This window comes from Gadus macrocephalus, chromosome 8 (genome assembly GCF_031168955.1).
Source record: "Gadus macrocephalus chromosome 8, ASM3116895v1".
Taxonomy (NCBI): Eukaryota; Metazoa; Chordata; class Actinopteri; order Gadiformes; family Gadidae; genus Gadus; species Gadus macrocephalus.
Genome location: NC_082389.1, coordinates 9,519,198 through 9,538,353, shown reverse-complemented (window position 1 = coordinate 9,538,353; position 19,156 = coordinate 9,519,198). Strand labels below are relative to the sequence as shown.

The 19,156-nt window shown below is 45.1% G+C and overlaps 3 protein-coding genes across 4 annotated transcripts; 1 reads left to right on the top strand and 2 right to left on the bottom strand.

Annotated features, from left to right (window-relative positions):
- Positions 1-106: 106 nt before the first annotated feature.
- Positions 107-8,949, bottom strand: stard3nl (STARD3 N-terminal like). 2 transcript variants are annotated; one of them, XM_060058685.1, is made up of 9 exons: positions 8,830-8,949; positions 6,271-6,673; positions 5,647-5,724; positions 5,442-5,519; positions 3,615-3,668; positions 3,372-3,489; positions 1,329-1,415; positions 1,186-1,241; positions 107-820 (listed from the first exon to the last, which is right to left on the bottom strand). In XM_060058685.1, exons 2-8 carry the CDS (start codon positions 6,457-6,459, stop codon positions 1,189-1,191), a joined length of 657 nt encoding a protein of 218 aa, XP_059914668.1. In that variant the 5' UTR covers positions 6,460-6,673; positions 8,830-8,949; the 3' UTR covers positions 107-820; positions 1,186-1,188. The 2 variants fall into 2 exon arrangements, with proteins under 2 accessions (XP_059914668.1, XP_059914667.1); XM_060058684.1 differs by having other exon boundaries at positions 8,723-8,893.
- A 218-nt stretch (positions 8,950-9,167) lies between these two features.
- Positions 9,168-14,716, bottom strand: epdr1 (ependymin related 1). The gene is made up of 3 exons (XM_060058688.1): positions 14,122-14,716; positions 11,484-11,692; positions 9,168-10,313 (listed from the first exon to the last, which is right to left on the bottom strand). The coding sequence occupies exons 1-3, from the start codon at positions 14,364-14,366 to the stop codon at positions 10,120-10,122; spliced, it is 648 nt and encodes a 215-aa protein (XP_059914671.1). The 5' UTR covers positions 14,367-14,716; the 3' UTR covers positions 9,168-10,119.
- A 151-nt stretch (positions 14,717-14,867) lies between these two features.
- On the top strand, positions 14,868-19,013 carry nol7 (nucleolar protein 7). The gene is made up of 8 exons (XM_060058686.1): positions 14,868-15,156; positions 15,821-15,881; positions 16,290-16,345; positions 16,449-16,474; positions 16,728-16,812; positions 17,618-17,739; positions 18,212-18,286; positions 18,630-19,013. The coding sequence occupies exons 1-8, from the start codon at positions 15,032-15,034 to the stop codon at positions 18,701-18,703; spliced, it is 624 nt and encodes a 207-aa protein (XP_059914669.1). The 5' UTR covers positions 14,868-15,031; the 3' UTR covers positions 18,704-19,013.
- The last annotated feature ends 143 nt before the right edge of the window (positions 19,014-19,156 follow it).

Here is a 19,156-nt window from a genome sequence, read left to right as displayed (position 1 = left end):
AAATCAAAGACTCCAATAAATAAAAACTAACCCTGAAACCCAACCCATACGAACTCCTTACCTTAACCTCAACCAAAGACCTGAAAAGAGTCTGCAGCAGAATTAATTGCATTTTAATGATTTTATTTCATCACAAGCTTCATAATAAAAAACCGACAGAAGGTTCTGACATGCTGTACATGGGGACGCTCGTCGCCTCCCGACACTCGATCAAGCAACGTTCTCATCTCTGCTAAGAAAGTCTGACCCACTGAAGTCACACTTCTTACACCCTTCTCCTCTTACATCTACACACATAACTACAGGAAATATTGGAATACTATACATTTTTCAAGCAAGGCTATAGTCTGCAGTGGATCAGTTAAAGTGTCTTTGACAAAGTGAGAACAACATACTTCATACATACCAGGATCAGCCCCTAGAGCCGCTCCATCCCAACAGGAAATGAAGGAGAGCAAAAGCAAACATTGCAAAAATAGAGCAAACAGTAGTGAAGACGTTGTGAACATCGGGAAGTACCACGCGTGTTAGGATGACGTCTCTATGGATACGGGTTGAGTCAAGACTGGAACATAAACATCCTTGAGCTCGTAGCTTAACCCTTAGCAGACGTACACGATGTGACGGTCCGAGCCACGTCAAAATCACATGAGCAGAGTCCAGACGTGTAGATAATAAAATGACCGACGGAGGTCACTTGACCCGATGATTTAAGGCTGGCTCCTCCCCCAGGTCCCGACGCCATCGCAACCTTTCTTGTCCCCGTAGGAAGTAGTTTGAACGCAGATGAAGTCCTCCATGTTTGGTGGCAGTCGGCGTTCTTCAGGGAACAACAAGATATCAAGGTTAGGGATCGGAAACAAAATGTAATAATTAATAAGCATCAGTACATCCACTAGCATTAGCATCAGTACGTCCACTAGCATTAGCATCAGTACACCCACTAGCATTAGCATCAGTACACCCACTAGCATTAGCATCAGTACGTCCACTAGCATTAGCATCAGTACGTCCACTAGCATTAGCATCAGTACGTCCACTAGCATTAGCATCAGTACGTCCACTAGCATTAGCGTCAGTCCATCCACTAGCATTAGCATCAGTACGTCCACTAGCATTAGCGTCAGTCCATCCACTAGCATTAGCATCAGTCCATCCACTAGCATCCAATTCTGTTCCACTCACCTGTTAGACAAGCTCTTTCTCTGGGTCTACTTTAGCCGCCAGCTCCTCGTCCGAGTCTGAAAAGTAGAAGTAAACACCTAGCTCAAACCAAGCTAACAACTGGTGTACAGGCTTGGTACGCTTGTAGTAGCCAAGATGCTAACCTGCTAGGGACTCGGGAGGGGAGTAGAACTGTCCCTCAGACGGAAGGAGGGGGGCTCGGTCTACAGCATCCATGATCGACAAAAACCCTGAGAGAGAGACACACAGAGAGAGAGACAGACAGAGAGAGAGACACAGAGAGAGAGAGAGACAGACAGACACAGACAGAGAGAAAGTGTTATCCATATGTTACTGGTAACCTATACTAGTAGTACTGCACTACTGTACTAGAACTGCTTTAGTACTACAGCAGTACTGTAGTACTATAGCAGTTCTAGTGCCACTGTAGTACTAGCAGTACTGTAGTACTATAATTAGTAGTACTATACTGTAGTACTATATATATAAAGTTTATCTAGCAGGACTCACAGAGGCGGTCCCATTGCTGGTAACTATGGATCGACCGATATGGATTTTTTGTAGGGCCAATACCGGTACCGATTTTTTTTCATCAGCCTTAGCCGATAACCGATACGATTTTCTTGAGCCGATATTTGGAGCCGATAATATACCCTGGAAATCCAGAGTTCTCGAGGGAGCACAATTTGAATTTGCTCAGCGAGTCACTCTGGGAACGAGCAATATACTATATACAATATACTATAATATACGAGCTAATTACAATGTCTCAATTTAAAAAAATGAAAATTTATTGAACTGTCTGTAAATTATGCCCAAAATAATAAATAAATAAAAAGAATCGGCTGATACTGAAAAAAATATTGTCCGATACCGATACACGTAAAAAACGCAAATATCGGCCGATAATATCGGTGGATCACTACTGGTAACCTATACTAGTAGTACTAGCAGTACTAGTACCGTCGTAGTACTAGTACACTCGGAGGTAGTCCTGTTAATGGTAACCCGTACTTAGCACTACTATATATATGGTGTAACTAGCAGTACTATATATATCCTGAATGTAGCAGTAATATATATGGTGTATGTAGCAGTACTATATATATGGTGTATGTAGCAGTACTATATATATGGTGTATGTAGCAGTACTATATATATCGTGTATGCAGCAGTACTATATATATCGGGTATGTAGCAGTACTATATATATGGTGTATGTGGCAGTACTATATATATGGTGAATGTGGCAGTACTATATATATGGTGTATGTAGCAGTACTTTATATATGGTGTATTTAGTGTCGTGGCAATTTCTCTGTCAGATATTGCGTCTAAGACAGATGAGATCTTTAGATGCTAATAGCTCACAATACTTGTAGGCAGTTGCTGGTCACATATATTTGTAATAATAGTACGAACAAAGATACATCTCAATATGCATCAACAAATAATAAAAACAGGCATATATTAAAATAATCTGAGGCCTCAGATGGGAGTTCTCCCTGCGTCTTACTTCATTCTCTAAAGGTCCGCAAGGAGAAGTCCGCTGAGTGACTAAAGTCAGGAGTTTTTATACACTTAGATCGGATCCTTTAGGGCAGTGGGCCCCCAATAAACCAAAAGCCTTTGTTAACCAGATGTTAATCGATTGATTGAAGTTCCTTAAGAGGTTAGGAAGGTGGTTGAGGCTGTTCCTTATCACCTGGGGAGCGCTTGTAATTAGCTCGTATATTATAGTATATTGTATATAGCATATTGCTCGTTCCCAGAGTGACTCGCTGAGCAAATTCAAATTGTGCTCCCTCGAGAACTCTGGATTTCCAGGGTATATTATCGGCTCCAAATATCGGCTCAAGAAAATCGTATCGGTTATCGGCTAAGGCTGATGAAAAAAAATCGGTATCGGCCCTAAAAAAAAATCCATATCGGTCGATCCATAGTTACCAGCAATGGGACCGCCTCTGTGAGTCCTGCTAGATACACTTTATATATATATAGTACTACAGTATAGTACTATATATATGGTGTGTGTAGCAGTACTATATATATGGTGTGTGTAGCAGTACTATATTATATGGTGTATGTAGCGGTACTATATATATGGTGTATGCAGCAGTACTATGTATATGGTGTATGCAGCAGTACTATGCATATGGTGTGTAGTACTATGTATATGTACTCACGGAGGCGGTCCTGGGCCTCCTGGGGCAGGACCTTGAAGTCCAGCAGCCAGGTCTGGAGCCAGGCCAGGATGAAGGAGGAGATGGGCAGGAGGTACCCGAAGGCCCCCTGGGACAGAAGCTGGGGGGAGGCTCATCAACTTAAACACTCATACTAATTATACACAGAAGTCCACATACATCCACTAGCATCAGACTCATTTGTTTGCTTGTGAAAAAGTACACACACACACACACACACACTACCTTTGACAGGATCACCTTGATGATCAGGAAGGCGCTGCAGACGGCGGTGGTGACCTGAGGAGACACCACAGGTCACAAACACTACTGACACCCCTTGCTTTACCTCTATGTAAGACCACACTAGTACTCTTATTTTGAAGTTTTGGACACAGCCGGCCCTGCCCCTTTATGTAAATAAAGCAATTGGATAAAATATTACGTAAATGTTGTGTTTTCTTATCAAACAGACATGGGAGAAACATGCATGTCTCTGAATATAAAGGGGAAACAACACCAGAACGCTGGATAATGGCTTGATTATCATTACAGACAAAGACCTCTGACAGAACCAGACATTCAGGTTCCTAGCTGGGACACCAGCCAGTAAACATCTGAGTGAAACCAGCCTGTACACATCTGAGTGACACCAGCCTGTACACATTTAAGTGAATCCAGCCTGTAAACATCTATATGAAACCAGCCTGTAAACATCCATATGAAACCAGCCTGTACACATCTGAGTGAAACCAGCCTGTACACATCTGAGTGACACCAGCCGGTAAACATCTGAGTGAAACCCAGCCGGTAAACATCTGAGTGACACCAGCCGATAAACATCTGAGGGACACCAGCCGGTAAACATCTGAGTGACAGCCTGTAAAACTCTGAGTGAAAACAGCCTGTAAACATCCGAGTGAAACTAGCCTGTAAACATCTGAGTGAAACAAGCCTGTACACATCTGAGTGAAACCAGCTTGTAAACATCTGAGTGAAACCAGCCTGTAAACATCTGAGTGAAACAAGCCTGTTAACATCTGAGTGAAAGCAGTCTGTACACATCTGAGTGAAACCAGCCTGTACACACACGAGCCCGGAGGGAACAGGCAGTTACAACCAGAACAGAGATAAACCTAATAAAAGTTATGCAGTGAATGGTATTTATTGAGGTTAACGTGGATGACGAGTTATTATTAGAGTTAAATAATTGTTAAATAAATAACAAGCACTTCTTGTTGTATGTTTAGTTTGTTGATACTTACAGTACTTCATATAATGAAAACATACAGTTATGAAAGGTACATATCATTGAATTGTTGTCACTCCTCATTGTATGAGGAATGGGGGCAGTAGTGTTTGGATCAGGGTTAAAAGTGACACATGGAAGTGTCCTAAAAACGTCAAGAGGACTTTATGACAGCAAGATTGAGACTAGAAACAATTGGGTGTTTTTAATCAATGTACTGGAGTTTAGTTTAGATTTCTTATTTCTTTCTACCACATCTTTACAATCCTCAAAATGACATGTCAATAACAATCAGGTCGATGTTTCATTCAAGTCTTTTGATCTTCTGAAACGTTCAGTGGTGGTCTGAAGCACTTTGAGCACCACAACTGAACTTGGGAAGAAAATGAAAAGCCTTGCTTTTTTTTGTTGGGCTAAAAGAAATGAATGGCTGTTATTGAATTCTCATGGTGTAACAATACCCACGTGGTGGTGAACATCACATGTCGGCCAGTACACGGCCTAAATAGAGGATTATGAAGAGTTCCCCTTCCACACATGCAGCTCACATCAGGGGAATTATTGATCATATGACGTCATGATGTATGATGTATCTTGCAATAAATCAAAGGCGCTTGGACGAAGACGACTGCTAAAGACTTGAGATGTAATAATACAGTTTGGTTAAGGTGAGGGCTGCAGGGGGTAAAAAGAACCCCGAGCCGTAGTTTCTACGGTGGTGTTCTGCTTATTCAACATCTGGTTGATCAATTGCTGTTAAACACACCGAGAGGATTTGATTATTTATATTGTCAATTCTTAACATTTTGACAGCCTGTACTCACAGCGATGGCCCACCAGTGGTTCAGCCGGCACACCGCGTAGGCCAGGATGAGCGACGCAAACCGGAAGACGGCAAGGAGCTAGGAGAGGGAGCAAGGGAAGGAGGGGTGGTGACGGAGAGCAAAGAAAAGAGATTCACAGTGAGATCAAAGTCAATTTAAAATAAAGATATTTACACGTTTAAGATACGTAGGAAAGCAAACTCACATATATGTCGAAGAAGGAGGCGTGATAATCATAGTGGAGGACCTCGATGTTGAGCTGCTTCGCGATCCCACCGTTCACCTGGTGCACACAGAAAACCAAGTTTACCATGAACCATGGCTCCTTAAAACACGTCTCCAAAACCATGGTCGACATAAACCATGTCGTCATGTCCCCATAAACCATGTCAACATAAACCATGTCCCATAAACCATGTCAACATAAACCACGTCGCCATGTCCCCGTAAACCATGGCCCCATAAACAATGTCCCCATAAACCATGTCCACCTAAACCATGTCACCATTAACCATGTCCCCATAAACCATGTCCACCTAAACCATGTCCACCTAAACCATGTCCCCATAAACCACGTCCCATTAACCATGTCCTATGAACCTGCAAGATGTTTACTTCCGGTGTTGTTTAAATAGCTCAGATTCATAAGGAATCAAGGAGAAGCCTTTTGTGTTACATTATATAATAATTATAATTGTTTATTATAATTATAAGAAATAAAAAAGTTTATTATTGTTTAACTGTTAAGAGTTTTTCAATTTTTTTTCAGTTTGGGCTCAGAAATCCAAAACATTTGAGTTCTGACCCTGGAACAAAAACATGGTCTCACATTGAGCTCTATGATCCAGAGCAGGGAGATGAAGAGCAGGTCAAAGGTCACGAAGAGGCAGAAGGTCCTCCTCACAGCCGAGATGCACGTCTTCTCCCCGGCCTCGTACGACTCCAGCCTGGCGTTCAGAGACCCCGCCCCCCGGCCGTTCAGCCGCGAATCAGCACTGCTGCTGCACCGGCTATCCATGTCTGGCCACGCCCCCTGTCCAGGGTCGGCTCTGCCCCCTGCTGCTCAATATTCAGTGGGTTCCCAAAGTGGAACGCGGACCGGTCTCATTGGCTATTGGTCGTCGTTGTATCCGCCCAGTTTTCTTAGGAGACGCCCACAACCTTTTAAGGGAACTTGTTGTCCGGACTCATCCCCGCGACTCATCACCACGGTGATGACATCATCACTGCCTCTTGAAGAAAGAACAGAGAAAGAGACGTGAATATAAAGCTAGATATAATATATATTAAAGCGGAAAAAGCGAGCGACAAAGCTGTAGCAACATGACAGCATGAACAGGGAAAGTCGCTTGTTCACTTTACTCATAAAATAGATTTGGCCCCGCCCCCTCAAGGGAGCAAGGCAGTGTTCGGACCGTCGGCACCAAGCTAACTGGGTGGCTTCACAGCGGGGCCGGACAGGCTGGGGTGAGGGCTTCAGCTCGCACAGAGGAGATGTAGGTGAGGCCCCGTGGTGAAACACAAGAGGAGAACCACGAGACTGGAGGAGGAGGAGAGAAGTGAGGAGGATCCAACTGAAAACAGTCTAGGAGGAGGAGGAGGAGGAGGAGGATCCAACTGAAAACAGTCTAGGAGGAGGAGGATCCAACTGAAAACAGTCTAGGAGGAGGAGGAGGAGGAGGATCCAACTGAAAACAGTCTAGGAGGAGGAGGAGGAGGAGGATCCAACTGAAAACAGTCTAGGAGGAGGAGGAGGAGGAGGATCCAACTGAAAACAGTCTAGGAGGAGGAGGAGGAGGAGGAGGATCCAACTGAAAACAGTCTAGGAGGAGGAGGAGGAGGAGGAGGAGGATCCAACTGAAAACAGTCTAGGAGGAGGAGGAGGAGGAGAAATGAGGAGGATCCAACTGTCTCCGAGGAGGAGGCGGAGGAGGAAGTGGAACTCTTTTACAGGACCATTTTTTGATACAGTATCATATAAAAACAGGTTCCTGGATATAACTTTAAAAGACTCCATATAAGACTAACCATTAACCAGATAGACAAGGTTTACTCCTGGCAAGAGCAAGCAAGAGACAAACCGACGGTGAGACACAAAGACAGAGCAACAATATGACAAACTATAATCAACAGTTCTTTGTATGGTTTCCTGTGCCATAACCAACATCCTGGAGGTACGTCAATAAAGAGCAGTGTGTGACTCTGTAGTCATAAAGGCTGCCTCACTGTTACAGAGACACATCCCCTCTGCCCAGCCTCCTCTAGTTCCAGAGTACACATAAACACACGTTTAATATTCAATAAAGAGGAACCAGTTGGTTCAGCAACAGCCTCATCCCAAATCTGACACATGCCCCGAAGAAGAAACTGACTCTGCAGATTTAGATTCACTAATAATCTTTCAGTCACGTCACGTCTATACAAAGTGAATCAAGATACAGGTCATTAAGGAGCAGGTAGGGGTTAGACAGTACAGAGACAGGTCATTAAGGAGCAGGTAGGGGTTAGACAGTAGAGACAGGTCATTAAGGAGCAGATAGGGGTTAGACAGTACAGAGACAGGTCATTAAGGAGCAGGTAGGAGTTAGACAGAACAGAGACAGGTCATTAAGGAGCAGGTAGGGGTTAGACAGTACAGAGACAGGTCATTAAGGAGCAGGTAGCGGATAGGGATCATCTTGATCTAGGATGCCTACAGGTATACTGCGGACGTTAGGGATCCAACCTTTTGGGCTTCAGCTGGCTAGGGATATGACGTCACTGTATGATGTGAAACCTGTTGTTGGTTTCCTGCGTTTCAGGGTGAAAGCTTTGGGCCGCTGTATGTGTTCACTACCACACAGGTCACTAAGAGCTCCCATGATTCGTTAGGGAGCAGATGGGGGGGGGGGGGGGGTCATCAGACTGAGGGGCTCCGGAAGAAAGAAAGAAAGAAAGACACACACACACACACACACACACACACACACACACACACACACACACACACACACACACACACACACATCAATGCACCAATGATGTCATGGATGCCAGAACGCAGCCTACCAGCCTGCTGTCTAAAGGGGAGCATCACTAATCACAACGGAAGGGAACCACAACGCGCTGTGAATGTATTAATAACACTAATACTGATATTATCGAGGTCACATCATCCTTGATACATGCGTCGGCGGATTCTGGTTCAGTGTCTTCATGTCATGACAGCGGCGACATGGATCAGACGTATGTCGGCATCATGCAGCACCACGGAGCATAAACCCCTCCTAAAGCACTCCTACCTTCAGGTTGGTGCGCCAGGTCGGTCTCAATGGGTCCTTGTTGTGTTCAATAACCCGCGGACACCGTGTCGACGCTCGCTTTGGGACTCCAACACACAAACACTCACCGTAGAAAACAAGCGAAAGCGGCAAGTCATCCGCTGTGCTGACCAGGGGGCGGCGCTGACGAAGCGGGGCATCATGGGAGTTGTAGTCGTTCTGACGCAATACAACACGCTCAGGCAGCGCTGACGGCATTGGGCATCATGGAAGATGTAGTCGTTCTAGCGCAATAACCTCAGGCGTGATGCTGCAGTGAGGTGGCTCTTGCACAATACTCCGATTGTATGGCAATGCGCATGAATAACAATAAACAACACATAACTACTATATTTTTCTCTTTCCTATTTCAGCTAGGCTCAATATAAAAATGACTTTAATTGTGTAGATATGAGGCGAAAAAAGGTTACACTTGTTAATTAATCACTTTTATTGAACAGTAAAGCTTAAGGCTAATAATTTCAGAAACGTCACAGAAACAGTCAGTTGGCATCAAAATTCCGTAGTCAGAATTATGCAAATCAAGAGGTAATATATTGGACTACTTTGTTATTATGGCTTCGATTGTCACGACTGAATCACAAACGTTCTCCCCCTGCTAACCTAAACTGTGTTGTTCAGCCTGGTATTTAAAATCAACTTAAATAAGAACTTAAATGAGGACAATTCTAGACGCGAGTAAACAAAGCGTTGCTATAGGAAGCAGCAGGCCTGTATTTATAAGTGCACGCGTAATAGACTAAATAATCCCTTTGTTATCTCTGTGGTGTAGTTTCTTAATCTTTCAGTTCCTAATACTGCTCTCCACTTCTGCTGTGAAGCCCCATTTCCCCATCTCATTGGAGCAACCAGTTCTCCCACCTATCCTCCTCCACTGAGAACCGGTCCAAACCGACCCGTCTGTGCCTCACTTCCCCTGAGCGTCCCCGTGACAGAGCTCTGGCGTTTTCCTCTCGGTGAAGCTGAACAGCCCCAACCCCCCCTGGGTGACAGAAACGCAGCAGGAGATAAACAGGTTGGAACATAGACTAACTACGTTTATTACAGTTAAAACTCATTTTGACTCTTAATCTTTCTCAGTAGTAATCAAGTTTACTCACCAATAATCCATGTTTCTCATTAATAATCAATCTTTCACGGCAATATTCAATCAATCTTGCTCCGTTATACTAAATGTTTCACATTAATAACCAATAGCTTTAATCAGAACAAAATGTCTGCCGGTCTCAGCAGCCTTGCTCCTCCAGTCTATGAGGGCTGGCTGATTGACAGGTGGGGGGCGGGACCCGATCTCAGCAGCCTTGCTCCTCCTGTATATGAGGGCTGGCTGATTGACAGGTGGGGGGCGGGACCCGGTCTCAGCAGCCCTCCTCCTCCAGTCTATGAGGGCTGGCTGATTGACAGGTTGGGGGCGGGACGAAGACGCTGGGGTCGCTGATGCCCAGCTGGAGGTCGAAGAAGCGGGTGGAGGTGCTGACGCTGCTGTTCAGGGTGTAGGTCTCCTGCACCGGGTAGCAGTCCTTCAGGGTGTAGACCCCCACCCACGCCTCGTCTGGGGAGAGACACACAGGGGGAGGGGAGACAGACAGGTAGACCGGTTAGACAGACAGGTAGACAGACAGGTAGAATGGTTAGACAGACAGGTAGACACGCAAGCGAGACACACAGGTAGACGGGTTAGATAGACAGGTAGACAGACAGGTAGACACACAGTTGGACGGGTTAGACAGACAGGTAGACACACAGGTGAGACACACAGGTAGACGGGTTAGATAGACAGGTAGACACACAGGTGGACGGGTTAGACAGACAGGTAGACACACAGGTGAGACACACAGGTAGACGGGTTAGATAGACAGGTAGACAGACAGGTAGACACACAGGTGGACGGGTTAGACATACAGGTAGACACACAGGTGAGACACACAGGTAGACAGGTAAGACAGACAGGTAGACACATAGGTAGACAGACAGGTGGACAGGTTGCCGAAGGTTAACAAGAAATCGTCTGGACAGAGAGGGTTTGCCTATCGAGCCCCCTTCGTATGGTACAGGCTGCCACCAGTGATCAGGGCAGCTGACTCTGTGGAGCTATTCAAAGGAAAGCTCAAAACGCACCTCTACAATCGTGCATTTGGAACATAGGAGTGTGAAAACGACACAGATGCGATGTGAAGACCACTGTGTGTTTGTTTATGCTTTTGTTTGTTTGTTTGTGCTTTTGTTAATACAGTATACATTCCCACTATGTACTTTTCCGTTCTAATTCACTATTCTGTCTGTTCTAGCGTGTTGCGGTGACTGGACTGGATGCCTGGACTCTCCTCATGGTTAACCGGCCAGCACCACATCACCAATTTAATATGATGTGCATGTATTTAGCTGTATGTCAACTATGGCACCCATTGCACTCGGATAGACAGACAGGTAGATGGGTTAGACAGACAGGCTATCTAGTTTTCTCAGGGCGTTCTGGCAGAAGAGGGGGGAGAGAGCTGACAGCTTACAAAATGTCTGAACTGCATCGCTCATCACAAGCTCCAACCCCAAACGACGAAGCAGGAGGGCGGAGCCTCTCCCGCCCCAGGGTGTAGCTGACATGTTTAGACAGAGGGTCGTGGCGGCAGCAGTCTCTAGGACCTATATCGGACGTAGCGAACCTGCGGCGTAGCTACGCCTGCTACTCCACGCCGGAACATTACTCGACCAATAGCAGCCTTACGTTTGCGCGCAGGCTTCCTGTCTGACCATTCCTGCACCTCCAGGACGTCGCCCGGCCCCCCGATGAAGTACTGGTCCTCGAAGGTGGAGTTGGAGGGGATGTCGTAGGGGTCCCAGGGCCCCGTCAGGGTGGTCTTGGAGCACTGCTGGGTCTTAGTCTCAATCTGGAACATCAGACCGCTCTGGAACAGGAAGATGAACTCGAAATACCTGCGGACATCAATTAATCAGACAGTCCATCATTCAGACAGTCCATCAATCAGACATCAATCAATCAGACAGCCCGTCAATCAGACAGCCCGTCAATCAATCAGACATCTATCTGACACTCCATCAGTCTGACACTCCATCAGTCAGAGAGCCCATCAATCAGACAGTCCATCAAGCATCAGTCAAGCTGTAATAGGGCATATACTGTATATATATGTATATATATATATATTGTGTAAACGGTTTTAACTAAACAACACAAAATATACATTATATATGTATGATATCTCTATATGTATATCTATATATGTATAGATATACATATACATACATGTATATAATATATAATATATATAATATATCATTTATGTTGTAGAGTTAAAACCGTTTACTCAATAACACACAAAAGGCAAACTATGAACGAGGAGAAACGCATGTGGAGCTACATTACAAAAGACATGAATATATCAGGGCACGGAAATATAAATAGAAAGGCGTAGGAGCAGGCGCGGAGCTTGGGGATGGCTTCCGGGACTCAAGCCCCGTATCTCACTTCAAAAACCCCGGATCTTTTTTAAGCGTTTGAATTTTCATTCCCATCTAGTGGAAAAGACATGCAACAGCAAGGATAATACTTTGCTACAAAATCATGGGCCTATTGTTGGCTCAGTGAGCACAGTGAGCACACCCAGGGCCGACGGCCTGGGGGTGTAAGGGGGGTATGCTTGGGGGGGGGGGGGGGGGGCCAAGGCAGAGGGGGGCTCATGGGAAGTTTCAATTATTATTATTTTATTTAATTTTTTTATATTTTTTGATTGTTGTTCAAATAGTTGAACTAACTAAATGTCATGATGAATATAAATACAATCTTACCTCCTTTATCGTTGCTAAAACGAACAGAGACAACCCAAAGCAAGGGCAGACAATAGGCTACACTTTCAAATGATAAGGCCTTGGTATAGGATAAATAAAATGTACGGTTGGCTAATATTGCAACAGTAGGCTACTGATTTGAAGCACGCTATTAAATTAACACAAAGCCGTTATTAGGCTAAATGATAAATAATAACCTATGGTATATAAGCTAGTTAGCCCCAGACGTCATGACATTACAAGATGGCTATATCATAGCTGCCTGCTAGTAATTATTATTTTTTTTTCAGGACTTATTATAGTGCCCAGAATTTGGTGCTATACCCCCGTGGGCATACCACTTCTAAAATACAGAAAAGCAAACAAACAAACCATCTCTGCAATCCTACTTTGAATGATTCCACTGAAAGCTAGTCTCCAATTTATAAGTCGCAATTTTGCCATTGTAGTTTACATAAAAATCTCTAGAAGTCAATAGTTAAGTGGTTATTGTTTCTTTCCATTAAATAGTATTGTCTTGAGCAGGCCCTGCAACTGAAAATGTAGGCTATGAATTAGAAGGGATTTAGGATTTGCCAATGTCCAGCGGGTCACCCTAAAATGGACTAGAATGCAGGAAATTGCATCTTAGAAATATTTTTTTTTGCCACCGCCCCTGCTTTTGAAATCAGATGCCCCGGTGCTGTTGTTCCGGTTGGGGAAGGGTGTGGTGTTTTCACAACCCCAACCACCTCCATCCAGCTCCACCGACCACCGAGGAGCAGAAACACGCCCGCCACTGAAACTGAAACTAACACCTGGCATGTTTCCTCCTTACAGGCAGTGTAGATAATAAAACATGATTGTAACATGGTAATGAAGACCGTGATGTCAACATGATCATTCAGCTGTTCAGCACCCAGGCTCTGGAACTCCCTCCCCCCACACATAAAACAGTCAGACACCATTACAACCGTCAAGTCACAACTCAAAACTCACCTGTTCAAACTCGCACACAACGTCTAACTGATCACTGTTTTGATTGTTTGTTTGTTTTTTGTTTTTTTATTTATTATATTTACTTATTTATTTATTTATTTTTCCACAATGTCTTGTTTTTTAAACGATTTATGATGACTATATGCTCTGTAAGGTGACCTTGGGTGTCTTGAAAGGCGCCTCTAAATTAAATGTATTATTATTATTATTATTATGATGGGTGAGTAACGGGACAGGACGTCAACAAACAGCCTTCAGCTCTCAAACGCGTTGAACCACGGAGCGACACCTGACTACACCCTTAACATAGTAGTGTATTACGCCTTATTATAGACATAGTATACATAATGAATCAAACAAAGAGTAACATATTGAAATGAGCTGTCTTGTTGACCTATCGCGAGGTTTGATCTCCCGGTCCTTTCCTTGCAGAACCTTTAACTCTTTAATTACGTTGACATGACCCAGCAGTTTATCGCAGCATCGTCACATGGATGCATTGTTGTTGCCGTGCAACACGAGTCATACTGCGGCCTGGTAACTCCTAGCACGCGCACCACCGCCTGTCAATCACTCACTTCTGACACGGGGTGTGTTTCTTGTGCTGCTGAAGGATCCGGAGCCTCTGGTTCTTGGCGTCGTAGGACATGTCCGCACGGGTGTTGCGGCCCGTGTTGTGGTTGTACTGCACGGACCGGCCCTCCCACTGCAGTGGGGCCAGGCAGGGCTGGGTCCGCTTGGTCGGGCGGGCGACGTCCATGGTGGGGTGGCCGAGCGCGGAGCCCGCCATAGCGGTGAGGAAGATCCACACAAACCAAAACATTTATGCAGGAGAGTCGGTTTTAAAGCCAAACGCGCCGGTCTGTTGTCGGCAGACAGAGCAGTGTGTGTTTGTGTGTGTGTGTGTGTGTGTGTCCCACGGTAATCGGTCTTTTGTTAGATGCGCAGTTACGCGCAGTCACGCACCCGCCAGCCGCAGCCTATGAGCGCCCATCAACCTCCGACCACACGGAACACAACGAAAGATAGTTACCGAGAATTCACCCCGATGTATAGACTCTAATTTATAGAGTCCATTTCATACATTATACGGCAATATCTACCTTATAATAATGCATAATTGCTACATTGCTGCACAATGTAAATATAAAAAGGCTTTTCTAAGAAACAAGGCTTTTTTAAGAAACCATTTCATTTTCATTATTCTTAATTGTGTTTATGAATTTGCACCACATTCGTCTCTTCCCCCGAACGGGAGTAATCTATTTATACTGTCCCGTTATCTTTAAAACATGTGCGGCTGTTGTTCACCACCTCCGCCACCAGGGGGCGTACGACCGCCCCCTCCATCGCCGGAAGTACTGCGACCACACCGGGGCGGCGCGGAGTGATTACGTAGAGCCCTCCACTCACCAACACGTTGGCCAGCCAGCGTGGGACCAACAACAAAACAGTCGTTCAGGCATCGCCATAATCTAACCCCTGAACATGTCGGAGGAGTTCAGCCTGGCGCTGGACACCAGCGAGGACGAGGCCCCGGAGGAGGTGCCGCTGGAGGCGTCCCGGGCGGCGGCGCAGCGGAGCAGGGCGGCCGCCGTGGAGTCGACCCGGAGGTGAGGAGACCAACCCGGGGGAGGCCTGGGTACTGCCGATGTATTCTCCCTTGTCAGAGTCTCTATCAAGGACCGTGTCAAAAAATGCGACCTTATGTTTGTTAGCCTACTTGTAGACCAATTGCATTTGCATACATTTAGGGGATTTCTCAGACGCTTTTATCCAAAGCGAACTACGACGATTCATACACACAATCACACACGGTGTAAGGCAACAGTCAGCTCTTCAGGAGCAGTTAGGGATAGGTGCCTTGCTCAGGGACACTCGGCTAAGAGGAGCCGTGGATCGAACTAGCAACCTCCATGTTCCCAGCCGACCCTCTCTACCTCCTGAGCCACTGTCGCCCGATTGCCTCGAACAAACGATGCTCACACTGCAGAATCACGTTATTTTACACAACTACCCACCCCATGTTCACTCGATGTATACGGGGAACATATTTTGATACTATATTATAACGTCTTAATTTGAGATTTCATGGGTAGAGTGTATTTTACACCACTACTAAACCACGAGTCAATATATTTGACATGCGCCGAACCACTAGGTAGCACAATTTTATTGGCAGAACACCTGCATGCTGGCTCACCTTCATTGAGGTATCAGTGGGGTGCTATCGTCTTTGGGAATGCAGCTTCGTGACGTCCATCTCTTCTTCCACAGGGAGAAATTACAGCTGAAGGAGAAGCGGAGGAAGAGACATGTGCTGTTCCAAGAGCAGAAGGTGTGTACGGGGAGTTGACCCTATGACCCTCCCTTGTGAATCACGTACAGGGGTTAATTTGCCAAAAGCATAGTTGCTAACTTCCTTAGCAACCTGCCTCTTAGGGACCCTACAGGGACCCTGTAGGGTCAGAGGAACTCTGAACTCCGCCTTCAGAAAACATCTGTTCACTATGTATTAGCTGAAGTACGCAGGTAATCAACGAGGTCAGCTACGTATTGCTAGGTTAGCTGGAGATTTTTGGGGAACACTCGTAGTTCGGCTACTGCATAGTACAACTGGGCCTAGTTATAAGTCGGCAAAATGCTAACGTCCTGACTTTTGGGAAACGCACCCCAGATCCCTTGCCTTGTGTATCAGTTATGAACTACATTTTATTAAACCAATGTCGTCCTACTCCGTCTGCAGAAAAGAAGACTCCTCCCTGATGACGTCTTGGAGGAAATCGAGGCAGCTCCTCCACAGTAAGAGTGCGGTGTGGTCATGATAAAGGGACTAGTATTTATATTAAGTATATTAATTGGGCTCAAATGAATCTCAAGTAACCGTACTTTGATCATCTTTTAGGAAGAAGAAACCAAATGAAGATGAAGGTAACCGCTTTCCATTCTGCCAGATTGCATTTTAATCATAAATTCACACCACAACATGCTGGTTTAATTTAACCAATTCAATGGAAATGATTTGAACTTCTTTAACCATTAAGAGGGAATACTACAAGATGAGTTATTAAAGTCTTGTCCGTTATTTGGTGGAAGCCATAGTCTGTCTAACTATATGAAACTTCTGTTGTGCTCAGATGAATGACTAATACCGATTGTGAGTAACTCTAACCTTTCCTCCCAGCTGAAGAAGAGTCTGAGGAGGAGGAGAGCGATGACGAAGGAGTTGGATCAGGGGAGGAGATTGACGCATCTGGGAAAATTAGGAAGTAAATATGGATTTCTCAAACTATTAATTACATGGTACTTGATTTGAACTTCATTTTTTTCCTAATCTATAATTACGAAAGTTGCTTATTATATATTATCTTTTATAATATAAAGGAATAATAAGCATATGTGTTTATATGCACAATCTGTCAAATTGGACTCCTTCATTTCATTTAAAGGACAATTCTGCTATTTTGAACATTGAGCCCCCTTTCTGGTTTGTCTTGGATGAAATAGTTAACAGCGATAATTTGAATATTGGTCCTCTCTCGGCTAATTTCGAATCGCCTCAACCTGCTTCACAATGGCTGGCTATGGGCATTCACGAAACTGTCCTTAAAACCCTAAACCTTCTTTTTCAGAAATGTGAATCTCATCGAGTGGTTAGTGGTGTTCGTTGATGTTTCTCATCAAGTATCGTAGCGAAATAGTTTGTCGTGTTTTATTTGGCATTTTGTAAATCTGCATTATGTAAATGAAACAGAGACCGGAAACGGAAAGGGGGGGAGGTTGTAGTCTATTCGCTCGGTTCTAGCCCTACTGTTGATACAGAGAACTGAGTCAAAAGACTACAACCAACCCCCCTTGCCGTTTCCGGTGAGAAACATCAACGAACACCACTAACTCGATGAGTTTCACATTTCTGAAAACGAAGGTTTAGGGATGTTAACATCTCTATTTCATCCTAGACAAACCAGAAAGGGGGCTCAATGTTCAAAATACCGGAATTGTCCCTTTAATTTATTTTTAATTGTGTGTTCCTTAGTTCGCCAATCATCAGTTATCTTGACCTCTGTCCCTCAGCCTGCAGGGGGGCTACACAGTGAAGCTAGTCAACGAGCTAACGCTAGCGGCAGCCCAGCAGCGCATGGCGGCGGGCTTCGTCCAGGACCGGCTCTATGGACTGGGCAGCCGCAGGTCCACAAGTAGGGAGACGCTGCGCCGCCGTTTTGGCTCTTGTAACAAGTTCTTTATGACTTGTTTGGTTTGTGGGATGAATTAAGTGGCCTCTATTCAGAGAGCTGCAGTGATCCGTTTGGCCAGTGGGCCGATACGGTGTCGCTCTTTTTTTGTGCCGTTTCAACGTCGACCCTAAAGTGACTTCAGAGGTGGGTGTGTCCACACAGACGTGTGATGGAGAGGGGAGTTTAAAGTTCAAACTGTTGGTACTACGGCCTGAAGGGAAAAGACTGGTAGTCATGCAAGCTACACTCTGTGGCAGAAGTCCTCGGACAATGATCCGTCTCAATTTGAGCGTTGCTACAACAACGGCCGGCCTCTTGACAAGAGACGCCCCAACATGGACGACCTCTACAGAGACGGCTACAATGTTAGCTAGGCCGCTAGCTGTGTTAGCTTCTCTGTTCGACCGATGTCTGAACTGATGTCGTTCTGCAGATAAAGCGATCCTGTCTCTCAAGAACAAGGGGCCCAAGAAGGCGCCGTCTGTGGAGTTTGTGAGGAAGAATTGGGGTGAGTTAACTAAACAGTAATGGCTAAATGTGTATAACAGCACCACCTGTGGCAAATGCCTGGTATTGCACACAATCACCACCGTGTTGGCACTGGTTTGTGTACAACGGCACCACTTGTGGCCAAACCCTGGTATTAAACGCCACCGTGTTGGCAGTGGTTTGAAACCACTATAAACTATCTTTAGTGGTGTACTAGTCGGTTTACTTAAGTATGAAAACTGTATGTATTTGTAAATTAGGATAACCCACCCCATTATGAATCAGAGCTTAAGCATTCAGTCATCCAGAACGTAGACGTGACAGTAACAAACGTCTGGTTACCGTGGCGATGTGTCCCTCAGCACCCAAACACAAGGCCAAGGCGGAGCGGATGAAGCAGCGCTGGCTCCACAGGAAGCAGGCAGCCTCCAGCTGAAGAGGTCAAGGGTCAGCCGGCCCAAGGTGGAAGCCTAAACGACACGTTGTACACTTGTGCTATCCTACCCTGCTAAAAAACATCTGATCCATCCATAAGGCTGCCGTCTGATGGGACAAGTGTGGGTTGAATTGTACTTAACGGGAAAGACCCTAAAGGTGTAGAAGCATTGAGGCCCCAAGCCAGAACTAGGCACCCCTGTGGTACTGATTAGGGGATTTTTGTATAACTTCTGTATAGTTTTGAAATGTGTGATATTGACATGAAGTGGAATATAACCCTGTACAATAAACTAAACGTCTGATATTCATGAATGTTAACTTGATTTCTCCATAAACATTCACTGGATTTATTGGGTTTAAAAGGTCACTGGTGACCTTCAAAGTCATTGGAAATTAGTTTAGTTGACCCACTCAAGATTAGGAAGCACGATACACTTCACTAGTTTTGATA